General features: G+C 64.2%; 2 protein-coding genes across 2 annotated transcripts in view; both read left to right on the top strand.

The window, feature by feature from the left end:
• Window positions 1-8,244, top strand: part of CABIN1 (calcineurin binding protein 1) — a 97,876-nt gene extending 89,632 nt beyond the window's left edge. The window contains 4 exon segments of the mRNA XM_060028466.1: window positions 2,339-2,621; window positions 5,654-5,818; window positions 7,524-7,750; window positions 7,855-8,244. Of these exon segments, the coding sequence (XP_059884449.1) occupies window positions 2,339-2,621; window positions 5,654-5,818; window positions 7,524-7,750; window positions 7,855-7,998 (819 nt within the window). The 3' untranslated portion in view covers window positions 7,999-8,244.
• A 2,329-nt stretch (window positions 8,245-10,573) lies between these two features.
• On the top strand, window positions 10,574-20,451 carry SUSD2 (sushi domain containing 2). Its single transcript, XM_060028450.1, has 15 exons — window positions 10,574-10,649; window positions 12,112-12,319; window positions 12,499-12,650; window positions 13,128-13,295; window positions 13,791-13,965; window positions 14,084-14,285; window positions 14,517-14,602; window positions 14,687-14,955; window positions 15,045-15,188; window positions 15,285-15,443; window positions 15,797-16,045; window positions 16,162-16,434; window positions 16,550-16,726; window positions 16,868-16,970; window positions 17,098-20,451. The coding sequence occupies exons 1-15, from the start codon at window positions 10,574-10,576 to the stop codon at window positions 17,120-17,122; spliced, it is 2,466 nt and encodes an 821-aa protein (XP_059884433.1). The 3' UTR covers window positions 17,123-20,451.
• Window positions 20,452-21,417: the final 966 nt, after the last annotated feature.

Here is a 21,417-nt window from a genome sequence, read left to right as displayed (position 1 = left end):
GCCCTGAAGGAGCCCCTGACAACCCGCCTGGGGGTGCACCAGACCCCAGCTCTGACTGGGCGTGTGACACAAAGGTCCCCTCACCCCCGCACCTTTTCTCTAAACAGGGAGGATGTTCCCTACTTAGTCGACTTCAACTGGAAAGGTTGCTTCTCCGCACAGAGGTGGAGCTGGGATACGGGGCTGATAGGAGCAGGGTGGGCGGGGGTCCTGGTGTTTGTCCAGCATCGTGTTTTGGGAAGACTCCCTGCTGTTGGGTGGAGAGGGTGGGCTGGGGCAGGGGCCGGGTCAGGTGAGCCACAGGTGGGGATGATCCCGGGCCAGGTCCCTAGGTCAAAGAGCAGGTACGTGCCATTTGGGTAGGTGCGGCCTCTTTGTCCCCAGGGGTGGCCTGACTGCCCTGCCCCAGCAGCAGGCCCGGCCTTCCCAGTCATCACTCTTCCTTGGGCCCCCTGGGGAAGGGTGTCATGAGGGAGTCCAGAGGCAGGAGCTCAGGGCAGTGGGCTTCCAGCTGCAGCCGGGGAGTCGTGTCCTAGTCCCTCAGCGGCTGGCTGTCCCTCGGTGTCCAGATGGGCTTTTTCTCAGTGGAGTGGGGCATCGGGCCACTGCCCCACCTGGGTTCTGGGTCTGAGGAAGCCCAGGGGTTCAACCTTCACCAAGTGGGCTGTGGGCCACATAGGAGGGCCAGACCCCCAGCTGAGGGCAGGAATCCCTGGAGGCAGGTGTCCCCCTGCCGGCAGTCCCCACCGCCCTGCTATTGCCAAGGCAGCAGAGTTCACAGTGCAGCCACCTCGTCACAACCTCTGCTCTGTGGGACAGAAATGACTGCCCAGTGCCCCAGAGCAGGGTCGGGCCCAGGGGTCCCCCTCCTGCCTCCTCCACCAACCCAGACTGGGGCAGGTGGGCAGTGATCACTCCAGAGAAAGGAGGGCTGTTTCTGATGCAGACTTTTAAGGTGCTTGAAATGATAGAACCACACAGGAAACCCCCAGACAGCTTCCCCCTTAACTGGTCTCTGGTCTGAGGTGAAAGGGGGTACGCAGTTGGCAGGAGCCAAGGGCAAGGAGGGGACATGGGGAGATGGAGGCCCACGGAGGACCAGCACCCAGCTGGGACCTGGCCTGTCAGAGGAGCCTAGGAAGCGACCTCAGGGATGACAACCATGTCGGTCACAGCTGTCCTGGACCCGCCTCTGGCCAGTGCTGCGGGGGAGGCGGCCGTGGCCCTGGGAGCCACTGCTCCCACCCATTTTGTGTCCATTTTGCTGGAGGCATTTCCGAGTTGCCACGCAGCCCGGCACATGCCAGGAGGGTGCTCGGGACATAATTAGAGGCTGAGTGCCATCACCCGTGGCTCCCGCAGGATAGGGACACAGCACCCACCTTCCCCATGTGTCTGCCCACAACAGACAGGTCCTGTCCTGCCCACCCTCCCACTGGAGGTCTGGGCTCATCCCAGACACTCACTGCACAGCAGAGTCGCCGGGCTGACCGCACCCCGTGAAGCTGGGGATGGGGCATGCTCCCAGCAGGCGTGAGGCTCCCGCACTCGCAGCCCCGGGCAGGGGTCCCCACGGCCCTGGTGTGGGCTGGCTCCAAGTATGGTGAGGCTGGGGTGTGGCTCAGGCACTGGGGTGCAGCCCTCAGCTCTGCTGCCAGAGGCCGCGTGGAGCCCCTGCCCCACCTCGCAGCTGCTCTCAGGGAGCCGTGGCCCTCGCACCGCCTGGGGAGTGGGCTTCAGGTACAAAGTGGAAAAGGCCTAGCGGCAGAGGGAACTGTGTGCACAAGGATGGGGAGGTCCTGAAGGGCCCGGCTCCCTGAGAACCGACGGCCTGTGGTGGGGGAACCACGGGGCAGCCGAGGCCAGGCTGCCGGCAGGGGCCACGCTTGGGGCCGCCTCGGGTGCTGTGGCTTTGGGGCTGCACAAAGCCCAGGAGCTGACTCTGGCGGTGTCATCCCGGCTGTCTCAGGACCCCTCCACCAGTGGCCTTGGGAAGTCGCCCTCCAAGACTGACCTCCCATACTGCAGTCAGTCTTGGAGGGGGCCACCAGCCTGTGCCCCGGGTCATGGCTGGCATGTTCCTCCCAGGCTGGCACCCAGGAGTGGGAGGGTGAAGATCCCGGCCAGCCTGATGCCCCTCCACTGAGCCCCTGCCAGCGTGGCCTGGAAGTTCTCCTAGGGACGGACTCTGGGCCCCCAGCGGTGTCCCGAGTTGGCAGAGTGGGCCTCCCTGCTAGCATTGGGGCCCAGAGCGGGGCACCATGACAGGTGTCCTGGGGGATAGCGTGGACTCAGGCCTGCCCAGCTGACCTCCCTCACCTCCCCTTTGTCCTCCCAGGCTGCAGGGGACACACCCACCACCCCAAAGCACCCTAAGGACAGCCGAGAGAACTTCTTCCCTACAGCTGTGGCCCCTGCAGCCCCCGACCCCACGCCGACGGACACCCCGCAGCGGCCCAGCGATAGCCACACCAAGCCTCGTCCTGCGCAGGCTGCCGCCCCGGGTGTTGTCACCTGTCCTCCCTCGGCGTCAGGCTCTACCCCAGACCCGTCCAAGGATCCCGGGCCCCCACGGCCACACAGGCCCGAGGCCACCCCCAGCATGTCCTCTTCGGGCCCAGGTGAGTCCCATCCCCTTCACCTGGTGGTGAGGCCCGGCTGGGCCAGAGCAGGGCCCAGACCCCGTTGCCAGCCAGCGGCAAGTCCTGCTCATTGCATGGAGAGTGTGGGCGCCTCCAGCCTGGTGATCCCTGAGAAGCTGTCTCCACCCCACCCCACCCTCACAGCACCCACCTCACCATGTTTCTCCTCCCACGAGGATTCAGGAGTGGGGAGGGGGTCCTGACCCCAGTGCACATGAGACCTCTCAGGCCTGTGAGCAGTCCTGGGTGCCTGCTGGGCTGTGGGGCAGACCTGCCCAGCTCCTGCGCCCCCGGGGCGAGGCAGACGGAAGCCGGCCAGGCTGAGGCGGGGGCTGCGGAAGGATGGGGCTGGGGGCTCTGTCGGCAGGAGGGAGCCCCAGTTCCTTCCAAATCTAGATGCCACTGGGAATGGGAACGGCAGCCCACGGGCGGGGGCAGCCAGCAGACCAGGGAGGGCAGACGCTTCAGGACAAACAAACACACGCACACACACCCTGCGCCTCTCCCTCCCTGCTCCGCGGACCCGGGGCCGGGCTCCCACCTGCCCACACATCCCTGCTCGTCCCCGAAGGCCAGGCTCACCTGTCCACCAGGAGCCATCGACGTGGAGGGCCACAGCTGGGGTGCTACTGTCTGCCATGCAGGCTCGGCCATGTCATTTCCTCACCCATCTGAACAAGGGGACAGTCAGCCCTAGCAGGAGTGCCTGGCCGGAGCCAGACCTGGAAGCCCGGTTAGCCGTGACCAGGAGCGCTGCTCCCACAGACTGCTCTGCCCAGATGGAGGCTGAGGGCCCAGGCCCCCAACCTCATGGGTCCCTAGTTTGCTCTGAAGGTGGGGAAGTGCAGGGACCCTCTACCCAGCCAGTCAGAGCGGTGCTGACCGCGGCCTGAGACGGTCACCTCCCCTGAGGTAGCCCCTGCAGCCGAGTGTTTAGGGAGGAGCCTCTGAGGCCGAAGGGCCACAGGTGCGGCTCCACCCAGTGGCCTGGGCGTCCCGTCCTCTCTGCTGTCCCATGTGTCTCGCTGTCCACACCCAGCAGAGCAACGGTGGCAGACGGTGAGCACGGCCCTACAGGCGGGTTCTGCTGGGGGTGACTTCACAGGGTGGCGGCAATGACCGTCCACGGCCTGGGGAAGCCACTCACTCCACGAAGACCTGGCTGCCGTCCCTTGGCCTGTCGCCGCCGCCGCCTGACTCCTGTCCCAGAGGATCAGAACTTCGGGGGCGTCAGGCCATCAGCTGGTCCCCTGGGCGCTCTCAGGTTGTTGGTGGCCTCAGGTTCTCGCCAGCTGTTGGCTAGAGGCCTCAGTTCCTCCACTGTGCGTCCCCCAAGAGGGGCCCTGACACTGCCCATCGCTGCCCCCGTCGGCTCACCTCCCTGTCTCCTTGGGTGTCTGCCCGCCACAGGCCAGGACTGGATTTCCTGCTGACGGTGCCTGGCCCATGAGTGATTGAGGGTCCCTCTTGCTGAGGTGGTCAGGGCTCCAGGGGTGGGGAGTGGGGGCTCCAGGCCGTGGGACCAGCTGGGTCAGGACTCAGGGCAGGGAGCACCTGTCTGTGCAGGGTGCCGCCCGCCGGACGGGGTTGAGGGGGCCACAGTGCCGGCCTCGTGCCAGTCAAGAAGCCAGGGAGAGTCTGAGCCTGGGTCAGGGGCGCCTCCAGGACACTGGGCCTTGGGGACTCAGCGGCCAGGCTGTGAGTTTACCTAGGGAGCAGGGAGAGTTACCCCGATGGCTCAGGATTCCAGCCCGTCCCCCTGCTTCCACAGAGCCTGAGGCCTGGGGGCTCGGGGAGCCCCAGATAGCTCTTCCCTGAAGGCTGAGGCACCAGGCAGGTCCCCTCCCCGTTGGTACCCCCACCACCCCGCCGTGGTCCTCCTCACAGGGCCTCCTGGCCTAGGAAGCACCTCTCCACGTGCTTGAGTCTCTGCTGGACTTCCCTGCCTCGAGTGTCCCTCCTCCTCTGGCCACCCATCAAGAAGGGAGGCCGGACTGTGCCCTGGGGGCAGGAGGGACTGATACCTGCCCCCTGAGGGCAGACTTCGCTTCCTGCCAGCCTGGCCTGTAGACTGCTCACAGCAAGGTAGCCCCCTGCCCGCTCCCCTAACCCAAGCAGCCGCTCCAGGTCGCTCGGCCAGGCCCTCAGTGTTGGGCCCAGCCAGGCAGGGCTTTGCCACCTATGGAAGGCCCTGGACCAGACAGCCACCGGGCCTGCATCGCATCGTGGGTGCGTGCCCGGTGCAGTGACCCATTCCTGCCACGGGCCACAGGATTCCTGCTGCTCCACCTGCTCCGCGGGGCCCAGGAGGGCAGCTCTGGAGCCTCCGAGGGGCTCATCCCTGCCTGTGGCAGCGTGTGGAGCTGGACCCTGGGAACGAAGAGGCTGTGACCCTGACTGCCGGGCAGTCAGAACCGAGAAGGGAGGGCGTGGCTCGCGGCCAGGCAGCAGGGCAGGTGCTGTCCTCCAGGACTGGAGCCAACAGGCAGGAGGCCCATCTGTCCCCCTGCCCAGCCAGGGAGGGGCCAGTGTCACCACAAGTGGGGAGCGGCTGGGTGTTGGGGTCATGGCCGGCGTGGCAGGAGAGTCCGGGCCTCAAGGGGAAGGAGGAGGAATGGGAGTGCAAAGAGGCCGGACGTGGCCGGGGGCCCTGGGGGCAGGCGCCCCTGTGCCGACTGACCACCTGGCACCACGGAGGCTGATTCACAGCCCCCTCCTCACACCTGGAAGGTGTGGCCTGGCAGGAGGGCGCCAGGCCCGCCACCGCTCCATCTACTTTGTCCTTAGCTGGATTGTTCGGTTCCAGTGGCCACTCCTGTGAGCTGGGGTGGGGCCCCCGCTGTGGCAGGTTCATAGCATGTCCACAGGGGTGAGCGGTTTCCTGCTGGTAGCAGCCTGGCCCCACCCGGGCGATTGTTCCAGCGGAGCCCCTGCGCGGCCATGGTGGAGGTGGAGGCCCCTATCCCAAGGGTGGGGGGCGTGTCACCCATAGCCGTGCTGTGTCTCCACAGAGGAAGAAGAGCTGGCAGGAGGGGCAGAGGGCACGGGCTTCCTGCCCCAGGAGCCGCGGTGCAGCGAGCAGGTGAAGACGGCCCCCGAGGGCCCTCCAGCAGAGCCGCACTGCTGGCCAGCAGAGGCGGTCCCCCGGACAGGCGCTGAGCCCACCTGCAGCCAGGGTAAGGCCAGTCGGGAGCAGCCCATCACGGCCCCCAGGGCCAGCAGTCAGCGGGTGCTTCTCGACAGAGGGGCCTGGAGTGGGCCTGGGGGTGAGGTAGACAAGAAAGGCAGGCCAGGCAGGGAAGGCCTGGCTGGAGAGCTTCCTCGGGGGACGGAAGGGCCCGAGACCCCCCACCCCCACCCCCACCCCTGCCTCACAGAGGGGAATAGCTCGGGAGGTGCTGAGCCCAGGCCAAGGTGGCCTAGCCGAGAGGGAGGGGTGCCTGTGCCCAGATGGGTCCATGGGAGGGGCAGGCGTGGGGCGGGGAGGAGGCAGGGGTGGGCAGAGGGCCGGCCGGGTTGGGCGGAGCCAGATGGGCATCCATGTCATGTCTGTGTCCGTGTCTGTGTCTTGAGTCACAGCCCGTTCCCACCAGCCGCCTCAACCAGCCAGGCCCCTCGGGGACTCCTCAGGGCTGGGGCCTCTCGCAGACCCCACTCAGGACAGCAGGGCTTGGTGCCAGCCCGAGGGAGTCGGGCATGGGGGCTGAGTGAGCCCCGCTCCTTTTAAAGCCATGGAGCAGCGGAAGAATGTGGACACCAGCCAGGCTGCGGCTCCCGGAGGCTGCCAGCCCACACTGCTGCCTCCCAGCTCCGGCTCTTCCTGAGGCGCGAGGGGAAAGTGGATGCTGGCTGAGTGGCCAGCTCTGAGCCCCAGCATCCTCCCTGTGGCGGGAATGACCAATAGAATGTGTGTCCTAGTGATCTCAGGTGGCCTCGGCCTGCAGCCGCTCGAAGCAGGGTTTTGGTTGCCGGCCAGTGAGAGCGCTGAACCCTAGCCACTAGGCCAGTGGTTAGTGACAAGGCCCCGGCCCTTCGGCTTTGCAGAAAAGAATTCCCATAAAGACGGAAAGTAGTGAAACAAGTAAAGTGTTTATTAGGAGGAAAAAGTGTACAGTACATGTGGATAGACACACAGGTGGGCTCAGAGAGAGAGTGGCGCCCTCCTGCTAGTTTGAATCACATGGGGCATTTCTTCCGGGTTTCCTTTGGCCAATCATCTTGATTTGCCTGCTTCCAAGTCCGTATTTGGTGTATCTCGGGATCCTCCCCTGTGTGCTGCCTCTCAGCCAAGATGGATTCTAGGGAAGAGACCTGTATGGGTAGGAGCATCACTCCCCTTGTGACCTCCAAGGAGCTTTCTAGTCAGGAAGGTCTCTTTGACTTGCGAATGAGGAACATGTGGCCTGTATTCCTCATCTGGGCAGGGCCCAGCCTCCTTTCTCAATTGTCCTGCTATTTTCATCTCGGAGTATCTGTCCACAGGGAGCGAACTCCAGCTGTTCGCCCTGGGGGCTCGTCTATCTCCTGCCTCACTAGGATGGTCTGAGAGCTCACATGCGTGCCTGGGAGGTGCAGGGCTTGCCCTTGTCCCAGCCCTGGGCACCCAGTGAACACTGTGCTTTTGGGGGTGCCCCACAGCCCAGAGCCAGAGCCAGAGCCAGAGCCAGGCCCTCGGGGAGGCAGAGAGACAGGAGGAGGCCTGGGAGCCTGGCAACCAGCACAGGCCTAAAGAGAGAGGGTAGGGCGGTCTGACGCTGCCAGAGGAGGCGTCTTGGTGCCTCTGTGGTGCAGGGTTTGCGGGGGATGAGCCCCAAGCAAGGGAGGGGCAGGCAGGTCCGGGAGGCCGAGAGCCCGGCTCAGTCCACTGGGTCCACCCCACAGTTGCCAGCTCCAAGGTGCCCAGTGGTGGGAGTGCCCAGCCACCCGAGGGCCACCCGGGCAAGGCTGAGCCCAGCCGGGCCAAATCACGCCTCCTGCCCAACATGCCAAAGCTGGTCATCCCCTCGGCCACCACCAAGTTCCCCCCTGAGATCACCGTCACGCCGCCCACCCCGACCCTGCTCTCGCCCAAAGGCAGCATCTCAGAGGAGACCAAACAGAAGCTGAAGGTGACTGCAGGTCCTGGGTGGGACACAGGGCTGGGGGTGGGGGGTGGGGGGTGGGGTGGTGGTGCCAGGCTGCCACTGACCACTGCCTCACCCGGTCTGTGCAGTCAGCCATCCTGTCTGCCCAGTCGGCTGCCAACGTGAGGAAGGAGAGCCTGTGCCAGCCGGCCCTGGAGGTCCTGGAGACATCGAGCCAGGAGTCCTCGCTGGAGAGCGAGACAGATGAGGACGATGACTACATGGACATCTGAGGGCCACTCCCCACGCACCACCACCTCCACCACCCCCCCCACGCCCCGCCCGGTGGGGCGTCCCAACCACAGGGCCACAGGCCACAGGAGCCCAGCAGGGCCCACCTCCTTTTTTATGAAGTGATTTTCTTTGTAAACGTGACCGCCCCCAGCCAGGCGGCCTCGTCCACCCTCCACGGGCTCTGTCTGGGTCACAGCAGCGGAGGGTCCTTTTTTGGTTGCTTTTCTAATAAAGATGGAACAGTCGTCTTGGCCTCTTTGTCCCCTGGGGTGGCGATCCCTGTCCAGGCTTTCTGGGCCTTCCTCCCCCAGGCCAGGTCAGGGTCTGACCCACAGGCACCCGGGGAGCAGGCGGGAGCCACACAGGGCAGACGCTCCCGGGAGAGACAGCAGCCGGGCCTGGAAGGAGCACAGGGGTGAGGGCACGTCCCTCCAGAGTCAGGGTCAGGAGGGTCCCAGCCGTGCTGAGGAGGTGGCTTGCACCCCAATGTGATGGGCACCCTGGGGAGGGGCCTGAGGCAGGGGGTGGCGCTGACCTCCCACCATACTCGCCTTCTGACAGGACCAGCCACACGAGTCGGGGGGCTCAGTGCGAGATACAAACGTGGGGCCCCAGCAGAGTGATGTTGGCCCCACCATCCCGGCTCCAAGCCCGTCTGTTCTGTGGGAGCACCTGCCCTTCACAGTGTCAAGCCCCTCCGTGCCGTGGGGGCCCAGCCGCCAGCCCCACAGCTGGGGGCCGGTCCCGCTCTGGGGGCCTTCTCTGCCAGGGAGGGACAGAGACCCTTCTTGCTGCGCTGTGCCCCTCGTGGGCTGGACGCTGTGCCCCCACCCCCCACTGCCTGGGAAGAAAGGCCCAAGAGGCTGGACACTGCAGGGTCCCCAGCCCAGGCCCGGCAGAGCCACGTGGGAACCCAGGGCACTGAACTGGCACTGACTCAGGCCCTTCTCAAGGCCGCAGGGCCTGAGGGGACCGGCAGTTACTCAGCTGAGCCCCCTGGGCCCCCACGCTGCACTCCTGGCTTCTGGTTCAGGCTGGGGAGAGGAGGTGGCCACCTTCCTTCCCCCGGTCCATAGACCCCCTTCCTGGGAGCAGCCTAGCCATCTCCCAGGGCCCTTCCTGACTGGGGCGCAGGACACCTTGGTCCCTCCCCAGGAGCTTCCTTCCCTAAGCTGTGCTCTGGGCCCGGGCGAGTCCCAGCACCGGCCCCCAGGCTGGCTGGGGACCTCAGTGTCCACACCCAGGGCACCTGCCCACAGAAGTGCTCTGAACAACCAGTAATCCACTTGGGACTTCTGGTTCCAACTCCCGCGGCTGGCTCCCGACACCTGTGGCAGCCCAGCTCTCTGGAGCAGCTGCGAGGCGGCGGTGACCAGGGAACAAGGCTGGCCGACCTCCGCGGCCAAGGCCGGTCATGTGGCCAAAGCCTGTGCCCCGCTACCTTCAGTTCCCTGAGGGGTCCAGGACCCTGTCTCCTTCAGACGTCTTGAGAAACCGCCACTGTCTGCTTGTCCAGACCCCGGGCCCAGGTGGCAGAGCCCAAGTGAGTCCTAGGCCTGGGTTCCCCCCATACCCTGACCTTGGAGGCTCCCAGAAGATGCCTCTCCCAGTGACCTAACCGCCCCCTCCCTGTCTGGGCCTCAGTCTCCTCACCGGCACCAATAGGAGGAAGATATACAAAGAAGAGATTATGTAAATATCGAGAGTGAAAGGGTAGGGGCGGGTGGGGCCGGGCGGCTCCTTTCCTGGTCCCCAGCCCAAGGCGGAAGCACGTCTGGAGCCCTCAGACTGACCCAGGGGCCCAGAAAGCCAGGCCAAGGGGAGACCGGGGTCCTGGCCTCAGCTCCCACCCCACCCCCAGGGTTAACTTGCCTGAGGCTAGGCCCCTCCCTCCTCCTTCCCCTCTCCCTCTCTCCCTTCCCCTCCCCCTCTCCCCCTTCACCTCCTGCCTCCTCCTCCTCCCCAACTCTCCCTTCCCCTCCTCCTTCCCCCCCTCCTTCCCCCTTCCCCTCCTCCCTCCAAAAGGGATCCCCACGGAGCTGTGTCTGACAACTCCCACCCTTCCTGAGAGGGAGCCCTCCCCCAGCGCCCACACAGCCGGCCTGCAGCAGGCACCAGCAGGAAGTCACTTGCTCCCGTACCCCACCCGGCTGTGGGGAGGAACTGGGACCCCCTGCTCCCTGCAGGGAAGCTGAGATGCCAGGCTTGTGGCCTGGGACCCGAGGGGCTGGAATCCTGGGATTGCAAGGACAACCCTGCCTCATCCCCACTGCAGCATCCCATCCCCTTTAGGAGCCTGGCCTGGCTCCCCAGAGCAGGCTCCGGGGTGGGATCCAGGGTCTGAGCTGCAGCTTCCGGACATCCGGCTTCAGGACGTGGGCCCCCTCCACGAGTCGCGGGCCAAGGGCCAGGAATGTGCTAACTGGGCAAGTAGGGCGCATAGGACACCTGTGGACTTTGAGAGGGGACCCGGGTGAGGCGGGGCGGCAGCGTGGGGCGGGGCCAGGGCGTGGGGAGTGAGCCGCCGCCACCTCCCAGCCACTGCTGCGCTGGCTGCAGACACAGGCAGGCACCATGAAGCTGTCTCTCCTGCCCTGGACCCTGCTGCTGCTGGTGACAGCCCCCGACCCAGGCCCCTGGCCTGCAGCAGGTACGCCCCCATGCTGCCCTTTTGTCCCCCGTCTGTCTGTCCATCTGCCCGCTGTAGTCAGACCCGAGGCAGAACTTCCCTGGGCTCAGCCTCTGTCCATCCGTCGGGCCATCTGTGACCATACTAGGGGTGCTAAGAAGAAATTCTGGGGAGCCCAGGGTCAAGGGGCTGCTGGTAGGGATGGGGGTGTCTGGGCCATGCCTACCCTAAGCTTGCTGGGAGCCAGAAGGCGGTGGCAGGCTGGGAGGGAGGTGGCCAGGGTGTGGTGAGCTCTGGAGAGCCCTTGGCCTGCACCTCAAGCGCCGATGGAGGGTGTGTTTGTACATGGAAGAGCCCCCAGCCCCACTGGGCCCCCTGCCTGGCCAGAGGCAGGATTCTGGGTCCTTCTCAAGGTGGGCTGAACCTGAGAAAGTCTAGGGGAAGGCCACGCACTCCAGAGCCGGGACCCTGGCCCCCGGGCTGGGCTGGGCTGGGCTGAGCTGAGCTGGTATTTGCCAGCTCCCCGGCCTATCTCCCATCTCAGGGAAGCACCAACACCCTCCGTCCACTTATCTCACTTACAGTCATCACTGGGCCTCCTTCCCCACCCCCTCAAGCTATCACAGTCTTGGTCAATACATATTTATTGAGTGCCAGGCCCTGTGCTGGGTGAAGTAGGGCCCGTAGTGGTGGCTCAGGCCCAAGCCTGGCCCTTGACCAGCCCCTTTGGGGAATGGCAGGGAAGGGCCAGATGGGACGTGGGCCTGCACCCCACCCCAGTCTCCACCCTCCAATCTGCACAGCCAGGCCAGCTCCAGGGCGATGGGTGCCCACAGCCCCCCACCAAACCACCCTGTCCCCTCTCCTGGCCTGGCTGGGTCCTCTGCTGGAACTGTCCCTCCTCTCCCCTAAACGAAGGGGAGAACCCCTGGCCTTCTCCCCCGAGGGTGGGGCCGTAACCGGTGAGCCTGCACTGCCCAGCGGAGTGAGATGCGGCAAACTCAGCCTGGGCGCGAGCCCCTAGTGGGCCTCCACTGGGACTCTTAGTAGCCATATCCCAGACCCCAGATCGGCCAAGCCAGCGTGGTTCTTCTCCAGGCTGCCGGTCCATTGATGCTTTAGGAGTGGAGACAGGTCCCCGGCCCATGTCAAGGGGTCAGGCACGTGTAGCCATCTGAGGACGCCGTCAGGTACCGGACTTGGTAGCTGAGGGTCAGTCTGCCCAGGGGCTCCTCCCAAAAAGTTTTATGTCTGGACACATTTCCCCAAATCTCCCCTCATTCTAGCCAGCCATTCAGGCCAACTGGACTAAGAGTTACCCCACCCCACGGGCCCTATGGGTTTCCACTGGGTCCACGTGGTGGTCAGTGCAATTCCTGGCCAACTTTCTCCTGGGGATGCTTCTAACAGGCTCGAGGGGGAAAGAGATGTGGGCCCTGTACATGGGGTGGCCAGGCTGGGCACTCAGGGCCCTCTCCTCCAGGTGCCCAGGGGAGCTGCTCCTACCGTTGTGGAGTCCAGGATGGGCCGTGCTCCTGCCACCCGACCTGCTTCGGCCTGGCCAGCTGCTGCTCGGACATTCGGGACTTCTGCCTGGAGATCTTGCCCTACTCGGGCTCCATCATGGGTGGCAAGGATTTTGTGATACAGCATCTCAACTGGTCCAACCCCACTGACAGCGTGATCTGCAGGTGGGAGGCCCGAGGGCTCTGTGCACGCTGGGGCTCAGACCCACTGGCTGGTTGGGTGGGGCCCCCGGGACAGAGGACTGGGACGGCTGGCCAGATGGTTTCCCCAGGGAGGAGGCTGGGAGCCTCAGAGAGGTCAGCCCACGCTGGCCCAGCCTCTCCTGCCTCCTCCACACTCACAGCTTTAAGGAGAGCATCCAGACCCGCGGCTTCGTGGACTCCTCGGGCCGAGTGCACTGTGTGTCACCCTTGCTCTATGAGACCGGCCGCATCCCCTTCACGCTCTCCATGGACAATGGCCGCTCCTTCCCACGCTCAGGCACCTGGCTGGCTGGTGAGACCCAACATGCTGGTCCAGACTGGAGGCACCAGGCCGCACCCTCCCGGGCCCAGGCCCCTCACAGGGACTTTCCATGGCGCTAATCTATGCACACCTGGCCCACCTGCTCTGGGTGAACCTGTCCCTCTGGAGGCCCGCCCGACTCCCTGGGTGCAGGCTCCCCAAGCTCCTTTCCCCACCGCTGGCACCCATGCAGGAGTTCCAGCCCAGAGGGAGTGTGGCTCGGCCAGCCAGGGGAGGGGAGCAGCCAGGTGGAGGACAGAGGCCTGGGCATGGGTGGGGGCAGGGCCCTGCCTCTCCCAGTTCCTGCCCTTTCCTGCCGCCAGGGGGAGAGCATCGCTCCCGAGGGACTGCTGTGCTTTGTCCTTGGGAGGTCGTCACAGCTCTAAGAGCCCCGGGCCTCCTCCCCTGGACCCCCTGGGCCCTGGGCCTTCACTCACCCCTCACCCCCGCCCCCTGCCCCCTGCCCAGTGCACCCCAGCAAAGTGTCAGAGTCCGAAAAGAGCCAGCTGGTGAACGAGACCCGCTGGCAGTACTACGGCACCGCCAGCACCCAGGGTAACCTCACCCTGACCTGGAACACCTTGGCTCTGCCCACAAACTCCATCACCGTAGAGCTGTGGGGCTACGAGGAGACAGGTGAGGCCAGCAGAGTAACCCTAGGCTGCCTCTGTGGGGCTTGGTGGGGTCAGGAGTTTGGGGCTTGCAGAGATGGGAGAAAGGGGATTCCAGGTGGGGGGAATCCAGGTGGGGATTTCTAGTGGGAAGAGTGCAGGCAAGAAAGGGGAACTGGCTGGAGCAGCACAGGGAAGCTGGGGAGCCCTGGCTGTTTGGGTACCAGCTCTAGGAGGAGGTGTGGCCATTCTCCGCTCCTGGATACAAGGCTTATCCTGGAAACAGAAAAGGCTTGCTCTGCCCCATCCTCTCTGAGCCCCTGGATGGATGGCTGGCCCTGGGCCTGGCTCCCTCCCCAAACAGGGCAGGGCCTCCTATGGTGGTCATCTGTCTACCCTTCTGTCCATCTACCAGGCTGCTCTGAGCACCAAAGACCGGCACCCCACCCCCCCACCCCACGCCCCGGGGTTCCTCGGACTCGGACAGGCCCGGGGGCTGACAAGGCCTTCTCTCCCCCAGGGAAGCCGTACTCCCGGGAGTGGACGGCAGCGTGGTCATACCTGTACTCCTTGGCCACAAGCATCACCAACTCCGGCTCCTTCACCTTCACACCAAAACCTGCACCTCAAGACTACCAGAGGTGGAAAGTGGGTGCCCTTCGCATTGTCAACAGCAAACACCACGCAGGGGAGAAGTAAGGGCCGCCCTGCAGCAGATGGGCTGGGGCCTGTCTGCCTGCTGCCCCCACGCTAGATGGGGAGCCAGGGCCGAGGGCAGGAAGGGTGGTCCCTAGTGTGCATGTGTCCCCATAGGGACGTGCACGCACTCTGGAGCAACGAGCACGCGCTAGCCTGGCACCTGGGCGATGACTTCCGGGCAGACCCTGTGGCCTGGGCCCGAGCTCAGTGCCTGGCCTGGGAGGAGCTGGAGGACCAGCTGCCCAACTTCCTGGAGGAGGTGCCCGACTGCCCCTGCACCCTGGCCCAGGCCCAGGCTGACTCTGGCCGCTTCCAAGTGAGCCCCCACCCCAGTCAGGGCCCAGGAGGGAGCGAGGGGACAGGCGGGGCCAGCTGCCCCAACTAGGCACACGGCTGTGCCGTCCAAGGCAGTGCAGGGGGAGGCAGGTAGAGACCTGGGAGGTAAGGCTGGGGTCTGAGGGCCCAGGGCCCCAGAGGGGTTGGCTCCCAGGGAGGGGATGACAGAGCGCAAAGCCAGTGCAGGGGACAGCAACCAGCCGCTCTGCAGGCAGACTACGGCTGTGACATCGAGCACGGCAGCGCGTGCACCTACCACCCAGGGGCTGTGCACTGCGTTCGCTCCGTGCAAGCCAGGTGAGCACGGAGACGGTGGGCAGGGTGCGGGGTGGGGGCTGGGGGCAGGGTGCCAAGGCGGCCCTGACCTGTCTGTGTCCCCAGCCCCCTATATGGCTCAGGCCAGCAGTGCTGCTACACGGCGGCGGGCACACAGCTCCTGACAGCCGACTCCACCAGTGGCAGCACCCCAGACCGTGGCCACGACTGGGGCGCACCCCCATACCGCGTGCCGCCCCGCGTGCCGGGCCTCTCCCACTGGATCTACGACGTCATCAGCTTCTACTATTGCTGCCTCTGGGCGCCCGAGTGCTCCCGCTACATGCAGAGGCGGCCCTCCAGCGACTGCCACAGCTACCAGCCCCCGCGCCTGGGTGGGTGCTGCCTGGGCAGGTGCTGGCCAGGGCGAGGCCCCAGGCAGGGCGGGGCCAGGGCAACCTGCCTGACCCTCCGCTCTCCACAGCCTCCGCTTTCGGGGACCCGCACTTTGTCACCTTCGATGGCACCAACTTCACATTCAACGGACGCGGCGAGTATGTGCTGCTGGAGGCCTCTGGGACTGACCTGAGGTTGCAGGCGCGGGCCCAGACCAGGATGACGCCCGAGGGTGAGGCTGGGCCCTGGGGCTCTGGGTGGCTCAGGGTCATCCCTGGGGAGGGGGAGGCTGAGCCGAGTGGACCCCATTTTGCACCCATCATCCCAGGCTCTCAGGACCGAGGCACAGGGCTGACTGCTGTGGCTGTCCAGGAGGGCAACTCAGATGTGGTAGAGGTTCGGCTGAGGGATGGGGCGGGGGCCCTGCAGGTGCTGCTGAACCAGGAGGTGCTCAGCTTCAAGGAGCAAAGCTGGATGGACCTGAAGGGTGAGTGGGATGGTGGGGGCCCCACTCCCCTGCCCTCCCCGCCGGGGCCTCCACACCTCTCTCTGGCCCTGGCAGAAAGCAGGCCGTGTCCAGGGCGCAGATGGGGAGGTGGAGTCAGGGCGTGAGGGCCGACAGGCAACCCCCACGCACGGCCCTGGTATGGGGGCCCCCTTTAGGGCCTGGGCACCTCAGATCCACCACCCGGGGTGGTGGAGTGTCATAGCAGGCTGGGCCCTGGGGACACCCTCCCTTGCCCCTGAGCCCATGGGTGCCGGCCTATGCATCCCGGGGCTCTGGGGTCACGGCAAGGTGCCCACAGGGGCGGCCCTGACCCCAGCTCCCCCTGTGTCCAGGCATGTTCCTGTCAGTAGCTGCTGGGGACAGAGTATCAGTCATGCTGTCATCAGGGGCCGGCCTGGAGGTCAGCGTCCAGGGTCCGTTCCTGAGTGTGGCGGTCCTGCTGCCCGATAAGTTCCTGACCCACACACGAGGCCTCCTTGGGACACTCAATGACAACCCCTCAGACGACTTCACCCTGCGCAGCGGCCAGGTCCTGCCCCCCAGTGCCAGTTCCCAAGAACTGTTCCAGTTTGGGGCTGACTGTGAGTGACCGCAGGCTGGAGGGGAGGGGGCACCATGCTGGGGGGTGCTCAGTGGAGGTGTGTGTGTGGGAGCCCCCAGGCCTTCCCACCAGCCAGGCCTGCTGCTGTCTCCCTAGGGGCTGTGGAGAACGCCTCCTCCCTGCTCACCTACGACTCCAAGTTCCTCGTGGAAAATTTCCTGCTCCAGCCCAAGCATGACCCCAGTTTCCTGCCCCTCTTCCCCGAGGAGACCACCTCCAGCCCCAGCCAGGAGAGTGAGGCGGCCAAACTGTGTGGGGACAACAATTTCTGCAACTTCGACGTGGCGGCCACCGGGAGCCTGAGCGTGGGCAACGCCACGCTGTTGGTCCACAGGCAGCACCTGCTTCGCGCGCAGAGCCTGCAGCCCGGTGAGGGCGGTGGTGGGTGAGGGCGGCGGGCACTGGGTGCTGGGACACGGCCCCCCAGGCTGGTGGCTGTGGTCAGCAGCTCAGGCCTGTCGTCTGTGCCCCACCCCTGCCCCAGTGGTGTCCTGTGGCTGGCTGCCTCCGCCCTCCAACGGGCACAAGGAGGGCATGAGGTACCTGGTGGGCTCCACTGTCCACTTCCACTGCGACAGCGGCTACAGCCTGGCCGGGGCCGAGGCCAGCACCTGCCAGACTGATGGCACCTGGTCCCAGCCCACCCCGACTTGCCAGCGAGGTGAGGATGCCCCGTCCACCTACCGGCCCCTCCCACCAGCTCTCGGCCTGCCCCCAGCATTGCCCCGCCCACGCGCCCGCCCCGCTTACGTGCCCTGCACGTGTGCGCCCACCCACGCCTTACGCCCTGCCGCCTCTCTAGGACGGAGCTACGCGGTGCTGCTGGGCGTCATCTTTGGAGGCCTGGCGGTGGTGGCCCTCGTCGCGCTCGTCTACGTGCTCCTATGCCGCAGGAAGAGCAACACGTGAGACCCCCGCCCTCCCAGACCCCCGTCTGCCCCTCCTAGGCTCTGTGCCCCTCCTAGGCTCTCCTGGCGTCCCGGGGCGCGGGTGGGACCACCGGGCCTGCTCTAGACCCAGCCTCTGTTGCAGGGCCGTCTGGGGTTCGCAACCCTGAGGGAAGCACGCTTGTCCGGCGGCCAAGGGCACACAGGACCTCCCCGGGGCCAAAGACCAGCCTCCCAAACTCCCAAGAACGTGCACCCCAGTACTTGGATCCACAAATCCCTACCACCATACACCTGGGACACGGACACCTGAACCTGAGCTTTTAAAGCCCGGTGCCCTGCTCTGTCACCAAAGACCCGGACCTTGAGCGGTCACTGTGGAGTTCCCGAGGCTCTGTTCCCCACATACCCCTCTTAATTCCCCAGGCCCGAGACTCCGTACCCTTGAATTCTGAGGCCTGTCTCCCGAGCCCTAATACTCCAGCACCTGATATTCAAAGGCCAGTACCAGTACCTCAGATCCCTTGCCCATGATGCTGATTCCCAGTATACTGAGTCGTGGTGCCCCAACAGGGGGCCCCAGGGCCGAGCTGCCTTGATTCCCAGACCCTGGGCCTGGCCTGAGACTGTAGGTGGGTCCAGACTTGGGTGTGGAGAGTCACCCTCTAAGCTCCAGGCTTGTAATTCTAAGTCTCTGGAACATCTCCTGAAACACCCCTCCCTGCCTGTTGGGGGAGAAAACAAGCCTTTGGTGCTCCTTCCCTGGTGTCCTCATGCTCGTGCTGCACCTCGGTTCCGGGGAGTCCCACGGTTGCCCTGTGCGGTCCACAGCACCCAGAGCAACCTGGGTCTGAGGCCTTCGTCCACCGGCAGGTCACCTGGGACCGGTCTCTCCCCAGCCTCTGTCTCTCCATCTGTAAAGTGGGATCTAGAACAATGACCACGTTGTGGCGGGGAGGGGAAGCGTTCTCCATGGGGTGCTACGCTGGGCACTCAAGAGAAGGGACAGGGCTGGGCGGCCCACCCTCCCCCAATGTAGGGAGCAAGCAAGCTGGCAGCCTGGCCCTGGGCCCCCCACCCTGCCCTGTCACAGCCCCAGGGGCAGTCTGGTAATGCGATGCCCAACTGGTCCCGGTCCCTGAGCCCTTTGCCCAGGAGTGTCCAGAAGCTAGTACAGGGCCCAGGCGTCATGCCATCACTGCCCCGTTTGTAGCAAGGGTGCTGAATGGGGGCTGTGGGCAGGCCTGGGCAGGGTAGGATGGGGTCAGATTTGCATCATAGGTGTTAGAAGGAGAAAGCACCTGGGAGTGTGGGGTTGGAGGTTGGTGCCCCCTGGCCAGGGCGGGCAGCTCTGCCTGAGAGGAGTGAGGGGCAGGGGGTTGCCCACGAGATCTGGAGCCCTGGTTGGGAGGCTGAGTGAAGCCCCTTCACCGCAGCACCAAGAGTGGCCACGTGGGGGCAGCAGAGGGTAAGAACAGTGGAGGCGGAGGCTACACAGTGACCCAGGCCATCAGGGAGAGCAGTGCAGTTGGGCCAGCAGGCTTGTGGTCACAACCCCGGCCAAGGTTCATGCAGACCCACCTCTTCGTCTCCCTCATCTGGGGGGGTGACCTCGAGTCGTCCCCCAGTCTCAGAGGTTGCATGGGTTACTCAAGGTCGTCCAGCTGGCACTGACCACTTGGATCGGAGGCCAGGCCTCCCTATCTCCTCAGCCTCACCTTTGGCAGAGGGGTGAGCAGGGGCAGCGGCAGATCCCGTCTGCAGGGATTCCTGGAGTGTGCACAGTGGGGCACATTTGAACAGAGCTAAGACGAGATTGGGGGGCTGGGAGTCCTGGGGGTGGTGCTGAGGAGACTCTGGTGGAGGCGGATGGGGTCAGTACTTCTTGTCCTTCCAGACCCCACCCACCTCCCCCCAACCTCTGGGCTTCCAGCTCAGGACAGGGGGGCTGAGGGCCCACCCTTTGGCCCCTGGGCAGGTACTTTCCTCTCTGCAGATGAGGTAAGGCAGGGCTGGCCTCCCACCAACCTGAGCCCCAGTGCCTCCTTGCCGAGCCAGGCTGGGCCAGGCCCTTGACGGTGGATGAGGGTCAGGTTCCTGGTCAGAGCAGGAGGGCAGGGGCAGCATCACTGCTCCCAGACTGGCCTCAGAGGTTTGATTGGTCAGAGAGCTTTCCAGGTAGAGGAACAGCCTGGGCAAAGGCTCAGAGGATGGGCAGTGCACTCAGGTCTGAGGAGTAACGTGGAGGGCAGCAGTAGAGGTGCCTCCCCTGCCAGGCTTCATCCTGAAAGTAAAGCATGGCCTCCCTCAGGCCCCCTACCCTACTCTTGTTCCTCTAAGGTAGGCCCTGGAGCTGCCCTGGCAGGAGAAGGGCTACATCGTGGCCCTGGCCCCAGACGTCAGGCCTTCCCAGTGCCAGGGGCCGGCCAGGCTGGGAAGCCCCAACACCTGGCAGGGGTTTTCCCAGGGACCCGTCGGGAGTCTGGGGTGCTGCAGGGCCTGTGTGAGGGCACAAGATCCCAGAGCTGGGCAGAGACTCCCTAGAAACATCAACGGTAGGCACCCTGGCCTCAGAGAGGTGGTCTCCCCAAACCACAGCCCCAGGGAGTGACGGCACCAGAACCCAGCGGCCAGTCCCCTGTCCCTTGTACTAGTTGGGATTTTGAGGACAGTAATCCAGGGACTTGGAAATGCAGGTAATGAGAGAGCTGGGAAGTGAAATAGGAGCCAGCGAGGGACAAAGGGTGGGGGAGGCCAAGGAGCCAGGCCAGGTCCCCAAGAAAGAGAACATGCGGTTGTGTGGGGCCCTCACCACAGAGGCAGTTGCCCCACCAACAGAGGCCTCTAGCCTCCCGAGGAGGGGAAGCACCACTTCCCCTCCAGCCTCCCACTTGGGCCTCCTGTTGGCTGAACAGTGGGAAGGGGCTGATGTGGGGGGAAGGGACCAATGTGGGGAGTAGGGACCCCTCTGCCAGGCTGCTTCCTCCCACAAAGCCCCAGGTGACCGAGTCCCTGCCCCGGGCCAGGCCTCTGCTGGGAGACCCCTGTCCCCATGGTCCATGCTGCTCTGGAGGAGGGTGTGATCGGTGTAGTGCATTGTGGGAGCAGGAGGCCAGGTGGGTGCTTCTTGGAGGAGTCTGGTTCCAGCTGAATTTCAGAGGACAGAAGCCATTAGAGAAGTGAGGTCCAGTAGGTACTCTGCAGCCACACAGGCCGGGTGCCCTTCCGAAAGCACTGGACTACATTCCCCAGCACCCTTTGCAGTCGGTGCAGTCATGTGCCTGGTTTCTAGCAGGAGGGGGTGGGGCAGTTCCAGGGCTGGTCCTTAACACCTCCACAGGCAACCCCCTGCAGGCCCTTCCCCCTGCTCCCGATGTTGCACAGGTGACTGGAAGCCATGCCAACCTAGGTCCCTAGCATGTGGAAGGATCTCCCCATCCCCACCTGTTCACCCATCCAGTACTGCTTTGGGAACAAAAAATAAACTTCCCTTGTGAGTAAGCCATAGTACATTTTGGGGTCTATGTGTTGCAGCAATTGGTCCCCTGAGCTATACACAACAGGCAGAGATGTGAAAAGATGGCCTTATGTTTTTCATCAGTGTTGAAGATAAATACTATGTGCAAAAGGTTTTAAAAAATTCAGTGGATCTTCCAATGTTCATAGCAGCGTTATTCACGATAGCCAAAAGGTGGAGGCAACTTAAGTGTCCATCAACAGGTGAATGGATAATCACATGTGGTCTGTCTGTACAATGGAATAGTATCGGGTCATAAAAAGGAAGGATATTCTGACCACTGCTACAACATGGATGAACCTTGAGGACATTATACTGAGTGAAATAAGCCAGACACAAAAGGACAAATACAGCATGATTCCATTTACATGAGGTCCCTAGAGCAAATTCATAGAGACAGAGGGTAGAATAGAGGTTGCCAGGGGCTGTGGAGGGGAAATGGGGAGCTGTTGTTTTTGGCAAGTTCCCTGACCAGGGATTGAACCCGGGCCGTGGCAGTGAAAGCACCAAATTCTAACTACCAGACCACCAGGGAACTCCTGGGAGCTGTCAATTAATGGGGACAGTTTCAGTTTGGGAACATGAAAAGGTCGAGAGGGGTGGTGGTGATGGTTGTGCAACCATGTGAATGTACTTAATGCCACTGTGCTGGACCCTTAGAAATGGTTAAGACGGTAGAGTTTTTGTTATTTGTTTTATTTTTTTAATTTATTTATATGTTTTTGCCTGCGTTGGGTGTTCATTGCTGCGCACGGGCTTTCTGTAGTTGCGGCGAGCGGGAGCTACTCTTCATTGTGGTGCGCGGGCCTCTCATTGCGGTGGCTTCTCTTGTTATGGAGCACGGGCTCTAGGCACGTGGGCTTCAGTAGTTGTGGCACATGGGCTTAGTAGTTGTGGCACGCAGGCTGTAGAGCACAGGCTCAGTAGTTGTGGCGCATGGGCTTAGTT

The sequence above is a fragment of the Delphinus delphis genome, chromosome 13 (genome assembly GCF_949987515.2).
Source record: "Delphinus delphis chromosome 13, mDelDel1.2, whole genome shotgun sequence".
Lineage (NCBI taxonomy): Eukaryota > Metazoa > Chordata > Mammalia > Artiodactyla > Delphinidae > Delphinus > Delphinus delphis.
Note: the sequence above shows the minus strand (reverse complement) of the source record. Positions and strands in the feature narration are given on the sequence as shown.

Coding starts and splice junctions, on each gene's coding strand:
- SUSD2 (XM_060028450.1), top strand. CDS start 10,574: ATGAAGCTGTCTCTCCTGCCCTGGACCCTGCTGCTGCTGGTGACAGCC. Junction 12,320..12,498: donor ACTGACAGCGTGATCTGCAG/GTGGGAGGCCCG, acceptor CCACACTCACAG/CTTTAAGGAGAGCATCCAGA. Junction 13,966..14,083: donor AAACACCACGCAGGGGAGAA/GTAAGGGCCGCC, acceptor GTGTCCCCATAG/GGACGTGCACGCACTCTGGA.